General features: G+C 40.1%; 4 protein-coding genes across 12 annotated transcripts in view; 3 read left to right on the forward strand and 1 right to left on the reverse strand.

Annotated features, from left to right (window-relative positions):
• Nucleotides 1-6,725, forward strand: part of CFAP70 (cilia and flagella associated protein 70) — a 112,043-nt gene extending 105,318 nt beyond the window's left edge. For all 6 annotated transcript variants that reach the window (XM_032595218.1, XM_030334368.1, XM_032595220.1 and 3 more), the window contains 2 exons: nt 4,445-4,492; nt 6,429-6,725. In XM_032595218.1, coding sequence (XP_032451109.1) covers nt 4,445-4,492; nt 6,429-6,509 — 129 coding nt within the window. In that variant the 3' untranslated portion in view covers nt 6,510-6,725. The remainder of the gene's footprint in view (nt 1-4,444; nt 4,493-6,428) is intronic.
• A 1,124-nt stretch (nt 6,726-7,849) lies between these two features.
• MRPS16 (mitochondrial ribosomal protein S16) lies at nt 7,850-10,990 on the forward strand. Its single transcript, XM_030335283.2, has 3 exons — nt 7,850-8,060; nt 8,534-8,794; nt 8,994-10,990. The coding sequence occupies exons 1-3, from the start codon at nt 8,048-8,050 to the stop codon at nt 9,125-9,127; spliced, it is 408 nt and encodes a 135-aa protein (XP_030191143.1). The 5' UTR covers nt 7,850-8,047; the 3' UTR covers nt 9,128-10,990.
• A 202-nt stretch (nt 10,991-11,192) lies between these two features.
• Nucleotides 11,193-18,600, forward strand: DNAJC9 (DnaJ heat shock protein family (Hsp40) member C9). The gene is made up of 5 exons (XM_030335282.2): nt 11,193-11,854; nt 12,025-12,165; nt 12,698-12,952; nt 14,907-14,993; nt 15,356-18,600. The coding sequence occupies exons 1-5, from the start codon at nt 11,675-11,677 to the stop codon at nt 15,473-15,475; spliced, it is 783 nt and encodes a 260-aa protein (XP_030191142.1). The 5' UTR covers nt 11,193-11,674; the 3' UTR covers nt 15,476-18,600.
• The window catches only part of FAM149B1 (family with sequence similarity 149 member B1), an 86,855-nt gene continuing 83,389 nt past the window's right edge, over nt 17,121-20,586 (reverse strand). For 3 of the 4 annotated variants that reach the window (XM_030335273.1, XM_030335272.1, XM_030335275.1), the window contains exon 13: nt 18,817-19,102. In XM_030335273.1, coding sequence (XP_030191133.1) covers nt 18,908-19,102 — 195 coding nt within the window. In that variant the 3' untranslated portion in view covers nt 18,817-18,907. Of the gene's footprint in view, nt 17,925-18,816; nt 19,103-20,586 lie in introns of those variants that run through there. The other variant, XM_030335274.1, reaches the window with a different exon arrangement.

The raw sequence follows: 20,586 nt of genomic DNA on the forward strand, positions 1-20,586 counted from the left end.
TCACTTGCCCAACAAAGGCCAAAAAATCATAGTGACAATATGGACAGGATAATAAGAGGTGAAGACTTTTGTACCAAATATTAAGACTTATTGTGAGGCTCTGATAATTAAAACTGAGTGATATTAGGGTAGGAATAGGTAAGTGGAACATAACTGCTAGACAGAAGTAGACCCACATATATGTGGAAACTTAGGTTTTAATTAGATGGTTTTTAAATTTTTTTTTTAACGTTTATTTATTTTTGAGACAGAGAGAGACAGAGCATGAACGGGGGAGGGGCAGAGAGAGAGGGAGACACAGAATCGGAAGCAGGCTCCAGGCTCTGAGCCATCAGCCCAGAGCCCGACACGGGGCTCAAACTCACGAACCACGAGATCGTGACCTGAGCTGAAGTCGGACGCTTAACCTACTGAGCCACCCAGGCGCCCCAATTAGATGGTTTTTAAAAATAATGGGGTTTCCTAGGAATTTTCCCTGAAGCTCTTCCTCCAACAACTAAAAACTACCCAAGCACAAGATGTTTATTACAGTATTATTGCAATTGCAAAATATTGGAAACAACATACATAGGAGAATATTTGAATAAACTATGGTATATCCACATAATGGAGTACTAAGCTACTGAAAAAAATAATGGAGAAGATCTCTATGAACTGATGTGGAGTGATTTCCATGATATATTGTTTAGTGAAAAAACTAAAGTGCAAGATTTTATACCATCTTTTGTATAAAAAGGAGGGAAAAAGAAGAATTCATTCACAGGTTGGCTCATTTGTGCAAAAAAAAAAAAGCACAGGAAGGAAAAACCAGATTAATGAGAGTGGGTCCTTTAGGACATGGGCAGACATAGAGTAGAAGGGAGGCAATGAGTGGGTGACACTCTGATTATACTTTTTGTACATATCTGACTTTTGGAACCATGTTAATGTTTCATTTTTTTTTAAGAAATTCAACAAGAAACAGGGAGATTGTATAATTCATATCATAACAATAACAACAAAACTACTTCCCATGAATAACAGCACTGAAGGTGGGAAAAAGAAAACTAACTCAAGATACTTTGGGGGACACCTGGGTGGCCCAGTCAGTTAAGCGTCTGACGTTGGCTCAGGTCATGATCTCACAGTTCATGGGTTCGAGCCCCACGTCAGGCTCTGTGCTAACAGCTCAGAGCCTGGAACCTGCTTCGGATTTGATGTCTCCCTCTCTCTCTACCCCTCCCCTGCTCATGCTCTGTCTCTCTATCTCACAAAAATAAATTAAAATGTTTTTAAAAAATTTTAAAAGATACTTTTGAAAAATTATTTGAAATATATACTCTCAGACTAAAAAAGGAAAAAAAAACCCTCTATACAAATATTGGACTCAGGTTAGTAAGCTTTTTGGGAGTGACAGAAATCATCTAAAACTGGATTGTGGTGGTGATGGTTGCACAATTGAACCTTAAAATTAGTGAATTTTATGGTATGTAAATTATACTTCAATAAAGCCAATTTTAAAGATTGTATAGCCCCCCAAAATGAGGAACAAATGGACTATTCAATAAATACAGATGGAGCAACTGGCTATCCATGTGAAGAAAATTAGTTCCTTACCTCACACCAAACATGCACGTGGATGCATACATACTTCCAGCTGGTTTAAAGGCCTAAATCTTAAAACTTTGGATTGCTTAGGAGAAAATATAGAGAATACCTCTATAGCCTCGGGGTGTGCAAATTTTCTTATGACTGTAAATGCTCTAGCCAAAAATAAAATACCAAAAATAAAATTAGCAACCCTTTTTTTTTTTTTTAAGTTTATTTATTTTGAAAGAGACAAAGACAGCACAGGTAGGGGAGGGGCAGGGAGAGAGGGAGAGAAAGAATTCCAAGCAGGCTCTGCACACTAGCGCAGAGCCTGACGCAGGGCACGAACTCATGAAACGGGGAGATCATGTCCTGAGCTGAAACCAAGAGTCAGTCCTTAACCAACTGAGCTCCCCCGGCACCCCTAAATTAACAATTTTAAAATAGAAACTCATGCATAACAAAAGACACAAAAATAAAGCTTAAGGACTTTAATACTTGCAGAATTTATAACTCATTACAGTTTATGTAATTATATAATATAGCTTTTATATAAATATGTAATATGCTCTACAATAAGAAAAAAACATACAAACAATCTGATTGAAAAATGGTCACAGGATAGGAATATACAATTTGCTGAAGTGGAAATTATAAAAGTCAATAAATTTATGATAAGAAGTTTGCCTCACTTGTAATCATGAAAATGCAATTTAAAATGACATTGTGACAGAAATTCACACCCATTAAACAGGGGAAAATTAGTCTGATATCAACATTGATAAGGATTTTCAGAATTGTTGATATAAATTGATAACTACTTTGAAGTGCAATATGGCATTATTTACCCAAATTCTTACCTATAACTTAGCAATTTTATATCTAGATATTCCTAAGAAAAATACCAGAAGACATGTACAAGGATGTTTATTACAGCATTTTCCATAATAGCAAACAAAGAAAAAATGTCACTCTTTTCAAAATTGTTTTGGCTGTTCTGGATCCTCACATCATTTGGATCCCAGCAGAAATGAAACAAAGGTAATAGTGACACGAAAGGAAGATGTGTTAGAAAATGCCCCTGGAGGGGCGCCTGGGTGGCGCAGTCGGTTAAGCGTCCGACTTCAGCCAGGTCACGATCTCGCGGTCCGGGAGTTCGAGCCCCGCGTCAGGCTCTGGGCTGATGGCTCGGAGCCTGGAGCCTGTTTCCGATTCTGTGTCTCCCTCTCTCTCTGCCCCTCCCCCGTTCATGCTCTGTCTCTCTCTGTCCCAAAATAAATAAAAACGTTAAAAAAAAAAAAAAATTAAAAAAAATAAAAAAAAAAAGAAAATGCCCCTGGAATTCAGTGAACTTCAGGTGGGGATGTCTTTGAAGTATATATATTATAGGAAAGTCCTTTATTTTTATTTTTTTTATTTTTTTATTTTTTCTAACGATTATTTATTTTTGAGACAGAGAGAGACAGAGCATGAACGGGGGAGGGGCAGAGAGAGAGGGAGACACAGAATCGGAAGCAGGCTCCAGGCTCTGAGCCATCAGCCCAGAGCCCGACGCGGGGCTGGAACTCACGGACCGCGAGATCGTGACCTGAGCTGAAGTTGGACGCTCAACCGACTGAGCCACCCAGGCGCCCCTATTTTTATTTTTTTAATAATTAAAAAAAAATTTTAACGTTTATGTATTTTTGAGAGACAGAGAGAGAGAGAGAGAGAGCATGAGCAGGGGAGGGGCAGAGAAAGAGTGAGACACCAAATCCAAAGCAGGCTCCAGGCTCTGAGCTGTCAGCACAGAGCCTGATGTGGGGCTTGAACCCATGAACCATGAGATCATGACCTGAGCTGAAGTCAGGTGTTCAACCGACCAAGCCACCCAGACACCCCTAGGAAAGTCTCTTAAATAGTGAAAGTTTTGTGAACTAGTAAAAATTTATCATGAACTGGCACTGATCAGGAATTTGGACCAGATATTTTCTAAGTTTCCTTCTAGCCTGAACATTCTGTAGTTTTCATATTTATTTAATACTAGGTATTATGCATGTATTTCATATTTATATATTTCCCAAGTGACATTGTATACTCTAATTTGTTATGCACAAACTTGTTAAGTATAATAGTGAATTCATATTATTCTCATTTAATACCTAGATGTGCTTCATGCAAAAAATAACTGGGAGGAATAGTTAGGTGTCCTCATCTCATATCCAGATATGCATGGAAGCAATTCCAGTATTTGCTTTTTTCTAATGCATAGAGACAGGATAAAGTGCAATAGTTAAAACCTTGGGACTCTGGAGCCAAACTGCATTGTTTTAAAACCTGGATCCTCCACTTACTAGGTTCGTAACCCTGGGCATTTATTTATCCTCTCTATGCCTAGGTATTTCTATCTGTGAACATGGAATTATAAATAATAGCAGTTTTTTTCCTAGAATTACTTTGAGGACTAGGAATGAAAGTGTGTAAAGCACTTAAAACAATATAGACAATTAAAACAGTATGAATCACAAAGTAAGCATTATGTAAGTTTTAGCTATTGTTAACAGAATGGCTTCAATCCTGAGAGAAACAAATGACTCATGGTGTTTTCAGGGGGAAAAAAATGAGAGGCCAAGTTATTTTTAAGATTTTTAAAATGAAGAAGGAATATTCATATATCTCTTGTGTGTGTGTGTGCGCGCACGCGTACATGTGTGTATACATTTGCAACACATATATATACAAGGATATCTGCTTTTTGATATCACCTTTCATTTTTGTTCCCCCTTTGAATCCAGAGGGTAATCCTATGTTTTGGTAGAAATGTTTGTGGCACTGTACTTTCTTACCGTAATGTTTATGATATGTCATCATCACCAGCTGCTGCTCTCTTTTTCAGGCTGGACGGGAACTGGAAGCTGAGCAGGCCTACAAGTACACAATGAAGGTATGATGCAGGTGCCTCTGCTGCTTGTACTGAGGTTGGAAAACTGGGAGGAAGATGCTGCCTTAATTCAAGACTTTACAACATTTCATGATGTGAATATTTTTCTAGAGGCTCTTCTTACTATCTTTGCCATTTGCTGCTGGGTTTGGAATAACCCATATATTGGAATAACCCATATATTACTATGGGGGACCTTTTTTCTACCTCTTTATAGAATTTGGTTTACTGGAAAGACAGATGGCGGGGCGCCTGGGTGGCGCAGTCGGTTAAGCGTCCGACTTCAGCCAGGTCACGATCTCGTGGTCTGTGAGTTCGAGCCCCGCATCAGGCTCTGGGCTGATGGCTCGGAGCCTGGAGCCTGTTTCCGATTCTGTGTCTCCCTCTCTCTCTGCCCCTCCCCCATTCATGCTCTGTCTCTGTCTGTCCCAAAAATAAATAAAAACGTTGAAAAAAAAAAAAAAAAGAAAGACAGATGGCCTGGGAGTCAGGAGACCTGAGTTATGGTCCTAGTTTTGCCACTAACTTTACTGTGTTAACCTCTCTGGGCCTCATTTTCCTCGTGTGTAGACTGAAGGTGTTGGTCTAGTCCACAGATCAGCACACTTTCTGTAAAGGGCAAGATTATTTATATTTTAGGCTTTGTGGGCCAAACTGTCTCTATTGCATCTACTACTCTTCCCTTGTAGTGCAAAAGGAGCCATAGACAATATATTAACAAATGAGCATGGTTGTGTTTCAGATAAAAGTTTTACTTACAAAAACAGGCAGCCAGCCAGATTTGGCTCATGAGCAATAGTTTGCCAACCTCCATTGTACTCTATTAATTATGAATTACAGATCATTTGACTTGAAAGATAGTGGCTTAAAAAAATTGGGAGTTTTATTTTTCTTATCTAATGAAAAGCCCAGGGCTGGGATCCCAGCTCCACAATGTCATCAAAGACCTAAACTCCATCTCTTTGCTTCAGTCACAGCATGCAGTTCCCATCCTTCATTGTTGCAAGGCAGCCATTGTAGCTCAGGCCACCACATACATGTTTCAGGCACAATAAAGAACAAAAGGGAGGAAAGAACAAAGAAAACATGCTAGCTATTTCACCTCCATTATGAAGCAATGATTTATGGGGATAAAAGATATAGCATAGGGAATATGGTCAATGGTATTGTAATAGTGTGTGGGACAGATGGTAGCTATACTTATTAGCTATACTTATTAGTGTAATGTATAGACTTGCAGAATCACTGTGTTCTACACCTGAAACTAATGTAACATTGTATGTCAACTACACTCAGATTAAAAAAATAAAGATGTTTCACAAGTACATAGAATTTTATGGTAAAGAAAATCATTTCCAGAGAAAAGTATCTACTTTTGGGGGGGGGGGAAGCAGCAGTGACTTTAGCTGACATTTCATTAGCCACAATTCGTCGTAAGACTACCCCTAGATCTAAGGGAAGAAGGGAATGGAGATTTTTAGCTAGCTGCATTCCTGCCCTGAAAAGAAGTGAAGATTTTGTTAGTAAGAAAGGATAGTGGGTATTTAGTGGCCACTAGACATCTCTACTACACATCTAGAGTCTAAAATTAAATCTAGTATCTTTGATTCCTGTCACTTGCCAAATTGGAATATTATAGTCAAGATAGATTGGGTGATGATGTGAACGCTTTTAAAAGTAAACTTTATTAAAGTTATTTTACAAAAAAATACACAAATTGCAAATGTTTATACTACTTGAATTTTCATAAAGTGAATGTGTCCATGTAAGCACAATGTTCTGAGGTCTTTTAATGGAGCTACCATGAAATAGGGAATATGGGAAGAGCCAATTTCATGCCAAGGAACTATATTCTTTAACTGTGGCCCTGTAAATGAGGGGTTTCCACAAAGATATATCAGGTATGACATGTCTCCTCCCCTTCCATCTTCTTATGCAGCTGAAATTGAAAGATGAGACTCTACTTGCAGAGATCCACATGGTACAGGAGGCAGTTGGCTTTGGAAATCCATCTTTCTGACATCCTTCCAGCTGAAGAGTATTCTGTATGGGACTCTGAACTTCTTTCCTTCCCAGAGAAATTAAACCCTGGATATTTCATCACATGAGGCCTGGGAATGGACAACACCATGAACAGAAACTCGTTCATTTATTTCCATGGGCTATCTTACTGGATAGCCCTTCCTGGGATGTTTTACAAATGACTACTGTAAACTAGATGACAATAAAAAATGAAAGAGATTAAAAATTCATCAGTGTGGTTCTGGAGTTAATTAAGGTATACTGAAGTATATGTAAGAACATAATTATTTCTATAATTAAGGTATAGTGGGTTTGTTATTAAGGTTTCTGGTAAAAGCTTATCAGATCACTCCTTTAGGACGTCAACTGCTAAAGTCTCTGGCCTGGTTCACTTCCTGGAACTTGAGAATTAAGGTATCAATTTCTAAAGTGGGCCTAAAGTAAGAATACTATGCTGGGTCACTGTATTAGGACAAACACATTAGTTGTGACCAGACCCTTTGGATTCAATGGTGAACAGAACTGAACAGAGAGGTCTTTGCTCATTACCTCTAATCCCGGGTATCTTCATGGATCTAAATCACAAGGGCTCCAAGGAGAGTCCATTACTCTATAATGGATGGAAAACTCACAACTGAGGCCATTATTCTAGAGCTAGAGATGACAAAGGAACCATCCTTCACTCCTTTTCTTCTAGATCACTGCATAGCAAAACCAGAAATAAAGACTCCTTTTTCTTATTTTTTTTAAAGAAGGTGCAGAGGAGGGAGGTGGAGGAATAGGAGGGAAAGTGAAAGGCATATTAATAAACATAGAAGGATAAAATAAACTCCACATTCATTTATTGTTCTTCTGTAGCCTCGACTCTAACGCTACTTCCTTTATGAAATCTTCCTGAGGCACCAAGGAAGTATCGGGTTCGCCTTCTCCTCCGCTGCCCCAGGACTGTATACTGACCACCTTTAGCAACTCTGGTGTGGGCTCAGCGTCTCCCCCACGTGACTATGAGCTTCCTAGGGGCAGGGACAGCGCCCTTTCAGCTAGGCCTTCTCAGCAGTGGCTTTGGCTCTAAACAGGTGCCCAAAACACGTTCCCTGGAAGGATGTATTTAAGAGCACTTTAGCAATTCTCCTGGCCGCTCCCCTGGATTCTCCCAATATTCCTCACTCTAGCAGGAACCCACTGTCCAATGAAGACCGAGAGCGCCCACTCAGCTCGGCTCGCACTACCACCCCCGCTACACGCAATTGCAGCGCGCCTTTTTTGCAGCAGTTTAAGGTACATTAGGGTTCGCGACGTTGCCGTATGGGAAGGGTAGGAGCGAAAAGCGGAAGAGGCGGGGCGAGTGGACTCTGCTTCCGCCACCAGGGCGCTCGGGCTTGGGTCACGGACAGGTCACGCCCCAGGTTCGGCAGTGTGGACTTCGGTGTTCGTCCTTCGCCCTTCCCAAAGCCGTAGCGCTGATCAGTGCGGACAGCGGGGCGCTGCGAGGCGCGGCACCTGGCGCCCTAAGTCGCGGCGCACGCCGGCTGCACCATGGTCCAGCTCAGTGAGTGAGCTTCCGGGCGGAGCTCGTCGGCGTATGGGGGGGTGGGGGCGGGGTGGTGGTGGCGTATGGGACCAGATGAATGAAACAGCTCTCTCCAGGGCGAGTTGGAGGCCACCCCAACCTGAAACAGCCTTACGTTTAGCTCTCTCCTCAGTTTTTTCTTCCTTAATCTTTGCTGAAAACCTATGAGACAAATGGCATTCTGTTTATAGATGAGGTAGCTGAGGCTCCGTTGTGGTTGCAGAGCTATTAAATGGCAGGCTGGTGTTGAGTGGATTGAGTGATGAGGAGGTAGTCACTTCTCGTTGAAGAGCATGAGAGGAGTTTCACAAAGAATGTAATATTTAAACCAGATTGACAATAATTGGTTGGATGTAAAGATACCACAGTTGAAGAAGGGGCTTGTTTGTCTACCTCATTTTGTCCATTTTGTGTACTCAGTTCTTGTGTCTTAACCATTTATTTCTCTATAGCTACTGTCCTCTGCAAGGCCTACCATGGAGGCCACTTAACCATCCGCCTTGCCTTGAGTGGCTGTACCAACCGGCCTTTCTACCGCATTGTGGCTGCTCACAACAAGTGCCCTAGGGATGGCCGATTCGTGGAGCAGCTGGGCTCCTATGATCCATTGCCCAACAGTCATGGAGAGAAAATCGTTGCTCTCAACCTGGACCGGATCCGGCATTGGATCGGCTGTGGGGCTCACCTCTCTAAGCCTGTGGAGAAGCTTCTGGGTAACGTAGCTCTAGCCTTACTTCATTGAGGGGATTTTAAATTGAAGTCAGTTTCAGGATGATAGTAGTTAAGAATGACTTTCGTTACCTCAGGCTGATCAGGACTGGAGTGAGAGCTGAAGTTGTGTTCTGATTGTCATTTTGAATGTGGAGACTCCTTTTTCCATGTTATAATGAGTGAAAATCCTGTTGCTTGTAGGTCTCTCTGGCTTCTTCCCTCTGCATCCCATGATGATCACAAATGCTGAGAGGCTGCGAAGGAAACGGGCACGTGAAGTCCTCTTAGCATCTCAGAAAACAGACACAGAAGCTACAGAAACAAAAACGAGCTGACTTCAGCTGAGCTTGAGCAGAGCATTGGGAATAAGGTCAAAGTTCTCTTAAAACACCTGTGCAGAGCACTTAGTTTTATTAGCTTTGGAGGTCAATAAATGGAGTTTTTTAAGTCACCCTGGCCTGAGCAGGGCTCAGGGAGAGATTTGTTCTTTCTGACATAAAGCTGGGTCTAGGTACTAATTCGATTTCTCAGCCTTCATCTGGGAGAAAGACCGTGACTATGGGGTGTGTTGGACTTTGGGTTGGGCCCTGGATCTCTTGGGCAACTTTACAATCTGTTGCCTTCCAAGACCCCTGTTTGACAGCCCCCAGCCAGCCTGTCCATGGTCCATCAGAGTAATTCCTTCCTTAATCACTTATGGTCATCCCACTAGCTCAAAGACACAGTTACTTTGCTTATTATTATTTTTTTGTAATTATAAATTTATATTGTCTTGACACATAATCTCAAATTTACAAAGGCAGATTTTTTAAAATTTTTTAGTGTTTATTTGTTGTTGAGAGAGATGGAGCATGAGTTGGGGAGGGGCAGAGAGAGAGGAAGACACAGAATCTGAAGCAGGCTCCAGGCTCCGAGCTCTCAGCACACAGCCGGACGTGGGGCTCGAACTCAAGAACTATGAGATCATGACCTGAGCCGAAGTCGGACGCTTAACCGACTGAGCCACCCAGCCACCCTACAAAGGTAGAGTTTTTAATGAGCTTTTAGGCTATAAGAGCCTATTTTAAGAATAAGAAAATGGAAGAAAGGTAATATTGAAAAGTACCTATGTATATTCTCAGCTCTTTACAAGTAGGGTTATTTGTGAGGATTATTAGGTATCATGAAAGTGAGTAGGATTGTCTCTGTTTTATTGATGGGAGGCTGAGGTTGAGAGGTGGAAACTTGACCAAGGCCACCTATTTTCATTTGGGCAGAGCTAGGATTCAGAGCCCACTATGCATACCTGGAGAGCCCTTTACAGCATATTAGAGTGTCTGGGGCAGGGTGGGTGTGAGATGAGCAAAGATGAGGAGCTTTTCAAAAGTCCACTGAAAAAGCCAGTGATAGGATGAGGTTTAGGTATGATGAATTTGGCAATATAAATGATGGGCTGTGCCCAAATCCCAAGATGTCACATTATCTGGTCCACCATTTTGCAGGACAACCACGGGCACAGATTGGAGAATTTTAGTGCACACCCTGGATAGTACAGATTTCAAATTCTGGCATGAAACCAGGGTGGGGAGATTTATAGAGGAGATACTAAAGGGCTATCAATGTACCAATTTATTTTATTCTCTGGGTTTTGTATTCTGAGAACAGTTACCAGCGATCTCGCTATGGCATCATCAAGTCTGTCCCAGGGGTGTCACTGGTTGGCCTCCCTTGCTTTGAGGGAACTTTGAAGGCAGAGCAGGCCAAGAAGAACTGACTACCTGGATTTGATCTGGAATCTGGGAATGAGAAATGCTATGAAAACCATGGGAACTCTGGAAGTTAAAGATAATAATCCACTTTGGAGAGTTCAAGATCTTTGGGTAAACTATAATTGTAGATCAGAGGAGAATGATTCTGAAAAGTATTGACCAGCAAGGGGAACTGCTGGGAAATGAGTTAAGCTAAGGTATTATTTTGAGCTACTGAGTTTCTGCCAACTCAAGTATTCACTTTGTGCTTTGGTTTATCCTTTGCCTAAGATCTGTATACACACACTTCCTATGTGAGCTCATCCTGTCCCTGATTTCCAAGGTTATCTCAAGCTCTAGCCTTGCTTTGGATCTCCTGACAGTTTCTCACCGTCTTCTAGTTGATTGCATCAAATTCAACATGCTCAAACCCAGCTTTGTACTTTAGAAAGCATTAAAAAAAAAAAAAAAAAAAAAAGCTTTTTCTTCAGCATCTTTATTTTTACTAAGATGAGGGTTTGGATCACGTTACCTTCACCAAAGTGAAAGGTAAATGGGAATGATTCTGTAATAAACGTTAGAGTTAAAAGACCGGTATTTTGTGCTTTTGGTTTAGGGTTTTTTTTCTTGCAGGAATCGAGGGAAAGCCCTTACCTAGCAGTCCCAGCCTGTAGGTTGCAAAATTATTGGGTCTGCGCGTTGTGTACTCCTGTCTGGATCGTTGAACCATGTCAAATTGCCAAACGTCAATGCTAATGCAGTTTTTTACGTTAAAAAGGCAAACAAAACAGCAATATATAGATTCGAGTAGTATGGACCTGTCATGTATTAAATAAGCTTATGCGTTGGGACACTGGGGAGAAGATAGGCGCCAGATTTCCTGAGTAAGGGGAGGAGGGCATCCTGGCACTGGGCGGTAAAGGCTAACCACGCGGAAGGAGGTTCCCACAGCATCTCCCTCTAGACTGGCCACGCCCCCGTGTTGCAGCCGCCGTAAAGTGCGGCGTCCTGGCCACGCCCCTCCGGCGCTTCTTGTGACGCAGTCGCCCTGGGTATTTTTGCGCGGGAAAAGGAGGCAGTTCGGAGCGCTAGGCAGTGTGGCCGGAACCGGCAGTTTTTGCGGAGTTTGCAGCTCGCTCCCTGCCCTTACTGGCCATGGGGCTGCTGGAGCTGTGCGAGGAAGTGTTCGGTACTGCCGACCTTTATCGAGTGCTGGGCGTGCGGCGCGAGGCCTCGGACAGCGAGGTCCGGCGCGGCTACCACAAGGTGTCTCTGCAGGTGCACCCGGACCGGGTCGGCGAGGACGACAAAGAAGACGCCACCCGCCGTTTCCAGGTACGTGAGTCCCGGCTCCACTGGCCTGGGTTTCTCTTGGTCTTTTGGCCGACTGGCCCCGCCCCAGCGGAGTGCGCCCAGCCGGGTCTGGCTTTTTCTAATGTTTAGTTCTCAAGCGCGGTTTCAGTGAGGAATGCAAAGGGTGACTTTTGGATGCTCTTTCCCCACAGATCCTCGGGAAAGTCTATTCTGTTCTGAGCGACAAAGAGCAGAGAGCACTGTACAATGAGCAGGGAACAGTGGACGAAGATTCTGATGTGCTCAACCAAGATCGGGACTGGGAGACGTATTGGAGATTACTTTTTAAAAAGGTAGAGGACTCTGGAGATTTCTCTGTGACTGTTCATTCATTCGACAAACGTTTATTGAATGCCTTTAAGGCATTGCATTCTGTGTTGTGTAGGAATGAGGACTTTGTTTCATCTCAAAATACAGATATATACACACATACAAGCAAGCATTTCTCTGGAGATACAAAGAATAAATCTATTTAAATGAGCCTTTACTTTACTGTTGATGTGGAGCGATTGTAGTGAAAAAGGTAGTTTAATATTTTACGAGATAGTGCTTCATTGTACATATCCACATGTAAGTCTCGAGTTTTCCCGGGAGACTTCATTTAAATTTCCTGGTCTGTAATTTAGTAGTTGTGAAGGTTGGAGCAGGGAGAACTCTGGAAAAGCTTTGGCATAGAAAATGTGGTTCCTTGCAACAATTTCAACTCAAGCAACTGTTGTACTTGGGGGGAAATATTTCAACAACTAAATCTAGTTTTACTAGTATGCTTTTTATTTATTTAAAATAAAATTGTCAGTTAAAGCTAAAGCATATGTCTCTGTTCAGATATCTCTCGAAGACATTCAAGCTTTTGAAAAGACATACAAAGGTTCTGAAGAAGAGCTGGCAGATATTAAACAGGCCTATTTGGATTTCAAGGGTGACATGGATCAGATCATGGAGTCTGTGCTGTGTGTGCAGTACACAGAGGAACCCAGGATAAGGAACATTATTCAGCAAGCCATTGATGCTGGAGAGATCCCATCCTATAATGCCTTTGTCAAAGAATCGAAGCAAAAGATGAATGCAAGAAAAAGGAGGGTAAGATTTTGAATGCAATTTATTATTTATATCCTGATTGCTTCCGAAGAGAATATGAGAGTATTTACAATAACAAATATATAGAAGATTAATGAAATGCGAATCAGGGTTAACTTATTAAATAGTGGTTGTCTAATGAAATGAGCATGCCAGCTCGTCAAGAGAAACTTTTTTTCCCTAGTATGTTGTGGTCAACAGGATTTTACTATGTGTATGGTTTAATATCTTTTTTTTTAAACTAATATCATCTTAACACAAATATTCTTTATTCCTCAAGAGATAAATTAATGGAGTCCAGATACATAGGTTAGACGGTGGTTCTCACTCGGTTAAGGGATGGGGAGAGGATGACAGAAACTTTTGGGGGGGGGGGGCGGCACTGTGTCTTGTTAATACAGATTTTCTTTTGCCCTTGCCCAGACTGGTTCTTGAGTTAGGCCTAGAATATATATTTCTATACAAATGACTCAGTTTATTTTGATGCAGCTGTATTCCCAAACACACTTTGAGAGAAACACTCTTGTGGTGAACCCAGGATTGTGGCCTCTGTACCGTAAGGTATACTGTGGCATTGGTAGAGGGAGGGTTGATGGCAGGGGAAAGTAATTTAGGAACAGCTGAGATTCTGGGAGGGCGTGGATTCAAGGTAGCAAACATCTGTGTGTCTGGTCTTCTGGGGTAGTAACCATTGCCTCAACCTGGATTTCCTAATGGGAGCTCTGTGGAAAGTAGACAGTGTAAGATTTGGAGGTGGAAGTAGGTCTGCAACTTTGATACAAGATACATACCAGGGGTGAGCTCGTGTGTGTGTGTGTGTGTGTGTGTGTGTGTGTGTGTGTGTGTGTGTGTGTACATATTTGTTGAGCAAGGTGGAATGTGTATCAAGGTTATCATTTTGGGGGTGCCTGGCTTGCTCAGTCAGTAGAGCATGCTACTCTTAATCTCAGGGTCATGAGTTTAAGCCTCATGTTTGGCATGGAGCCTACTTTAAAAAGTAACAGTATTAATCATTTGGGCTCATAGGTTATATCTGTTTAGGCTCAAGTTGACCGTTTAAGTTGGTAATAATTTTCTCTGGTGAAACTGAGCACAGCTGTATCCAGTAATAGGATATTAGCTTGAGAAACTTCCCTAGAATTGGGGGGTGGGGGATGGTATAGTTTTGAGAGAGACTCCACCAAACCTGGGGAGTGGGTACACAGTATTAAAAGACAGAAATAGAATACAAGGACTGAAAGTAGAGCATGGAAACTCTTTTTATTGGAATAACAAAATCCTAATGTATCATCATTCCCAGTATTAATGGTGTTCATTGTTATTTAGAAAATTTACCAGGGTTTGGGACCTATTATAGTGTTAGTTGTTGCCCTGAAATAAAGAACAAACTCATTAACCTTTCTCAAGGTATTCTTGTTGTATTTTGGAATCAGTGCCCTAGGAAAATTTGGCAGAAGAAGGTGGCTTTGAAATCAGGTAAAGAAAGGTTAAAACTGAGTTTGTTAGTATTTGTTCTGACTACTTGGGAATTTTAAGCCAGGGTTACTCTCAAGGCTGCCACAAGTCACATGTAAAAAGTGGGTTTCCAGAGGAGAGGAATCTGAGATGCCTGTATCTTGACAACATTTTTGAGGGCATCCTTGGTTAAATGACCTTTCCTACTTCTAGTGTTTTGTTTTCATTCTTACCACCATGTGGCTTATGAATACCAAACTACTTGCTACCCCTAGCTAGTAGAAATGAGGGAAACTCAGAAATGCTTATTGGAATCAGGGGATCTACTGCATGCTGTCAGCAGTGTTGTCTTTTAATGAATGACATATTTATGTAATTGTGTTCTTTTAACCTGTATAATCCTCAAAATGAAAGGTTATTAACAGATCTGGTGTTGGGAAAGAGGGTATGTTTTTAGTATATGCTAAGTTTCCATGGAGTCTTATGTGAGTTTCTGTTTTAGGCTCAGGAAGAGGCTAAAGAAGCAGAAATGAGCAGGAAGGAGTTGGGCCTTGATGAAGGAGTAGATAATTTGAAAGCAGTCATTCAGGTAAACTTGACAGGTTGTCTTTAAAGGTTGTCACCACTTTTGTGTTCTGATTCCTTCTGCTAATATTTTCATTATAGTGTATATATGATGTTGTGGGTATTTTGTTTTCTTTTAAGACATAATTTGCATACCATGTTTTCATTTTTTTAAAGTGCACAATGCAGTGGCTTTTAGTATATTCATCAAGTTGTATAACTGTCAGCACTAATTCCAGAACATTCTCATCACCTTAAAAAGAAATCCCTTGCTCATTAGCAGTCATTCACCCATTCTCCCTTCCACCAGCCCTTGGCAACCACTGAGTACTTTTGTCTCTGGATAGCCTTGTGTTTTGAAAGCTTGTGTTTTAACTTCTTAAACAGAGCAGACAAAAGGATCGGCAAAAGGAAATGGACAATTTTCTGGCTCAGATGGAAGCAAAGTACTGCAAACCTTCTAAACGAGGAGGGAAAAAAACGCCTTTCAAGAAAGAAAAGAAATAATGGAATTTTCTCTTCAAAAGTCTTTAAGTGTTAATTGGTGCCCTTACAGGCAAGGTACAGTCAAGATTTGAAGACAAAAGTCAACCCCGCCCTTGAGAAAAATTGTCCTTCCAGCCTAGATTATTCAGATCAATTCTGTAAACCACGCAGAATCTCTCAACCTGATTTTAGGAACCCTAAAAATCCCCTGACGTTCTTTGAGGTCCTGTATGAAGGAGTTTAGTGGTGATTTTTGAGGGAATGGGGGTGAGTGGTGTATTCCTGGCAGCACTTGCTTCTATGGGTCTTCTGTGCAAGAAACTCTTATCTGGAATGTGGGTCTGTCCCATATAGCCTTTAGCAGTTGTCATTTTGGCACACAAGAGTGTGCACACAGCTGCAGAGTATTCGAAGTGATGTGTGTGTTTATTAGAACAGTAACTGTACCTGGCTAGAAAGCCTTCAAAACACTTGCTGGACATCTGTCTTTCACATATTTGCGAGGTCACTTTCAGGCTTAATATTCTTGAATAGATCCCCTTTCCTTTTTGTTTTACTCAGCCAGCTTTTGTACTCTGCTTGAAGTGTAGGAGAAACATGTTCAGATTACCTCAGGCATCTTTGTAAGACTTAATACCTGATGAAATAAACAGGTTAAAAAGGACTATTAAGTTGTGGGGCCTTTTAAATGATCTATGTGATCATTTAAAAATCTGTGATCTAGAGAAACTATGGAAGGTGCTTAGAGAAGAGAGAAGAAAAATAATCCTAGTCAGCTTATTTACAGTAGGTAGTCTGGTTTAAGTATCATAAACAGAAGTTGTCCTATCTGTAACTGTTGAGTGTTATTAGGTCGTTTGTTTCCTCATCTATAAAAGGGTGAGGGAATTGGGCTAAGTGACTTCCTCAGAGGTGTCTTCTGACTCTCTACATTTGAAAGGCAGACCATCTTGATCCCGTGGTTTGTTACCATGCACTCATGGTATTGATTTGTGAGAAAAGTACAGGTTTTTACTTAATTTAGTCAGATCGGTATATAGTCATTGGAATATATGGAAATTTTTTTAGCAATTGTTAAACTTAATATCTCTGATTTGTAGACTTATGTATCCAATACCATATGCATAACACAGCCCTTCTGTTACTGAGCTTTATGTATGATAACTGAGGCTTTCAGTTTGTGATTACACACAGGTTAAAAAAACTCTTTAATTTGTGTTGAAAATATAATTTAAGGCAGGTTGTTCAAAGCATCTGTCTTCTTTATATGATAGCATTAGTACACCTTGATATAATAAAAAAGATACCCCTATTTATGGTCACCTGAATTTATCCACTCTGAAGATTAACAAGATTTAAAACTTATAGGGTCATCAAAATTAAAGTTCAATGAAATTTAAATAAAATAAATTTAAGCCATAGTTAAAACCTGCATTATGCCGCATTTATGAATGTCCTCCAAAAAAAAGTCCATGGTGAAATCAGAAGAATGTTGAAGTTCTCTACTTCTGCTCTTAGGATATGTTTATACTAGACCAATTACCAGAGTTTCTGAAATTTTAAGGCATTGCTGGCTTACCAGCAGATTCTATAAATTTTCAAGTTGACTTAGAACTTAAGAAGAAAATCTGATAAGGTGAATTTAATAGTTAAAAAAATATATATATAACCACTAAAGTCCTTTAAGAAAAGCATAATCTGATATCAAGCAGGCATTGTGAGGTTGAGCTGTCCTGTCTGAAAATATATATACATTATGACTTATTACATAAGTTACTTTAAACCAGTGTTCAACATTTATGTCTTTATTACTCACCCCTTCCATACCTCTTTGCCTAGAAGATTGGACATCTAAAGAGAAAGCTTTAGGACTGACATCTGTTTGATGAGTAGCTCAGAGTTTTGACAGAACTGTCTCCTAAAAATGCCTTAAAAATGAGTACAACTCTCCAGAAATTCATACAAGTGGAAGTGTTCTGAAGCCAGTGATATAGCTTCATGTTATCAAACAATCATTTGCTGCTTTTTGTGTATGTATAGTCTTCATAGACTCTTATAGAATCCTATAATTGAACTGATCATCATTAACAGACAACATGAGCAGTGATTTGGGGATAATTATTAATTTGTTACATTTTTGGATACAAATTCTGTCCAGTGGAGTAGGTTAACTTAATGCTGAAAGAAGATGGTAACTGGAAAAACAGTACCCATGTAATCTTTGGCGGATATTCTTTTTTTTTTTTTTCCTCAGTCAGTTACACCAGATTAACACTTCATGAAGATGGTTTTAAGTTCTTTTGTATACAAGCTTCGCATCACAAGATGACTGGACACTGATTCATGAAATTCTCTCACGTGTTCCCTGCAGCCTGAAGCAGGTCCTTCTATTTGCCCTATGGTCCCTGCTTGGTTCTAGAGACTGGTCCACCTCTGTTTTGAGATTTTGTAGACCCATGTAACTGAGGACCTGTCAGACAAAGATGACATCATAAAGTAACATTAGTAGACATTTTAGATTTGGTAATCTCAAATTTATACCTAAGGGCTTTTTTGCTCCAATTATCCGTTGGACTGAAATTTGGAGACTGGTACTAAGTAATAAAGTATATATTTACCAAGGCAGTAAGAACCACATTTACATTATTTTATCATGTAAAACCTACAAGTCTGTATTAAGATATGAAACCTAGTTCTAGAGAAGAACCCACCAAGTAAAACAGACTAATATATGTCTGTTTCACTTATCTAAATGTTATAACTGGCCATCAACATGGCTAAATGGAGTAACTATAGCTCAGAGGCAGCACTGTGTCTCTTTGAGGACTACTAATCCAAGAAAAGAATCCACTGAAAGCATTCAGAGACTGCCAAAAAATGCAAATAGGAACTGAACAAGAGAATTTACTTGGATGACAGATAATTTGAGGCAGATTATTTTTTAATCTTATTAACAGGAAACATTTCAACTGCTTAATACTCCATATTTCACCTACAACATAATGAGAATGACCCTGATGGTGGTGAGAAGACCATTATAGGAAGATAACTTTTAAGTTAAGATATCCTTAAAATTTCTTCTTTCCTATGAAAATACAGTCTATAGAATATGACTTAGAAATAAAAGTTAATGGGATAGACTAAGACTCTGCATGTCTTGTCATTTTTAAATTTCTTTTCTTACCTTGGCCTAGCAGGTTAACTGACCATAGCAAGTTTATTCTACAGAAATATGGATCTACATAATAAAACCCATGCAGTGTTTGAATGTTATAAAAATGACTTATTTCACTTAAGTTTTTTTTAGATTGAAGAAAAGAAAGTACTGTCTATTTTGCCAGAGTGGTGAGAAGTTAATTTACATATGAGAAAACGAATCTGGAACTTGGCTCTGGGCAATAGAGGTCTCCTCGATCTTTATTATATGCCATTTCCAAAGGAATTTGAGATGATTTACAGATGTAGGAAAACAAAATATAATAAAATCTGGAGGAAGGGAAAATAAACATAGGAAACAGACAAAGGCAGGGTCTTAACATAGCCACATAGTAAAATAAGAGCAATGGTCCCACCTGTCACTGCAGATCCCCTACCAGGTCGGGCCTGATGAGGATACTCAGCAACACACGAATGATATTGTGTATCTGGCTGCAAAACAGAAAAGATGAGACACTTCTTACAATGGGACTTCCCCCAAAGGATGTATGTTAGTAGGTTTACAAAGGAATACCTTAAAATCAGACAGCAATGTAAATGGCATTGTCTGCCAGCTGAGGGACAGGTTGGTTGAGTGCACTCTTGTATTTCAAGTAAAGAATCCCAAGCCGGGGACCTACAAAGCCATTTGTTAACTTGTAAGAATTTTTAAGTTCTTCTTTTAAAAATTTCTTAAGTTCTAAAATTTTATTAATATGCCTTTAAGATAATTTTAGCACTTATAAGTAATCCATATGGTTTAATATTTCTCAGTATTTATAATGGCTGTTAAGGGAATTTTATCTAATTTAGACTGCCTGCTGACTAAAGTTTAAAACAACAGAGCCTTTTCAGCAACATTAAAACACCCATGACTTTACCTCCATACTTGAAATGTGACTCTCAGTATGAAGTTCAAACATTTCAAAATCACCTCTGATAATTTAAAAATTTTAAGATATGATTAAAACACCGAAATGTAAATATCAAAAAAAAAAAAAAACAAAAAACCTATCAATGCCATCCTGCTGGTGCTTCTGCAGTAAAAAACATCCCTCTCAGTTCCCTGTCAGAGCACTGGAATTAAGACATTTCAGGAACCTTTTTTTGGTCAAGCCCCATTTTTTTTTTTTTTACTGGGGTCACCAAACTTCCTTTCTGGCGGGCCAGAAAGTAGATATTTTAGGCTTTGTGGTACGTACTGCTAGAAACTGCTCAACTCTGCTGTTAGAGTGGGAAAGCAGTCATAGACAGTACATAAGTGAATGAGTACGGTAGCTCTCCTGTAATAACTTTATTTACAAAAGCAGACTAACTTTTGTGGTGAGCTAAATGGTCCATAAAAATAGTTTGTTCACCTGTAGGAGCAGAGTGCTAGTCTGGAAGTGCCAAGCCAGGGACTCAGTTATAATGCTCTCAGTTACATTGAGCAACTAGCTGATCTCCCTTTGCATGACAGCAAACTGGGAAAGACACAGCTAAGGTAAGAAATTCTTACTTTTATTGTTATAAACATCAGAAAAAGAAGAAACTGAAAATTATATATAAATGTTTTATAGAGAATCTAGCTGTAGAATATAATCATGGAACACTGCTTTAACAAGTGCCCTGAATCAAATTATGAGAGGACAGATTTAATAGAGGTTCTCAAACTTTTCTAGAGTTCACACTGAGTAAGAATCAGAAATGCTCACATTTCCCTTTAGGTCATGTTTTGGTGAATCTCCCCCTAAATAAAGTCTCCTAAGGTCTGTTGAGTTGAAGTGTCCCCTCCTGCAGCTGCTGCCAAAATTTATGTCCACCTGGAACCTGTGGATATGACTATTTGGAGATAGAATTTCTGCAGATGTCATCAAGATAAGGTGAGGTCATATTGGACTAGGGTCAGCCATAAATTCAATGATTGGTATCTTCATAAGACGGAAATCTGGACACAG

Source organism: Lynx canadensis, chromosome D2 (assembly GCF_007474595.2).
Source record: "Lynx canadensis isolate LIC74 chromosome D2, mLynCan4.pri.v2, whole genome shotgun sequence".
Lineage (NCBI taxonomy): Eukaryota > Metazoa > Chordata > Mammalia > Carnivora > Felidae > Lynx > Lynx canadensis.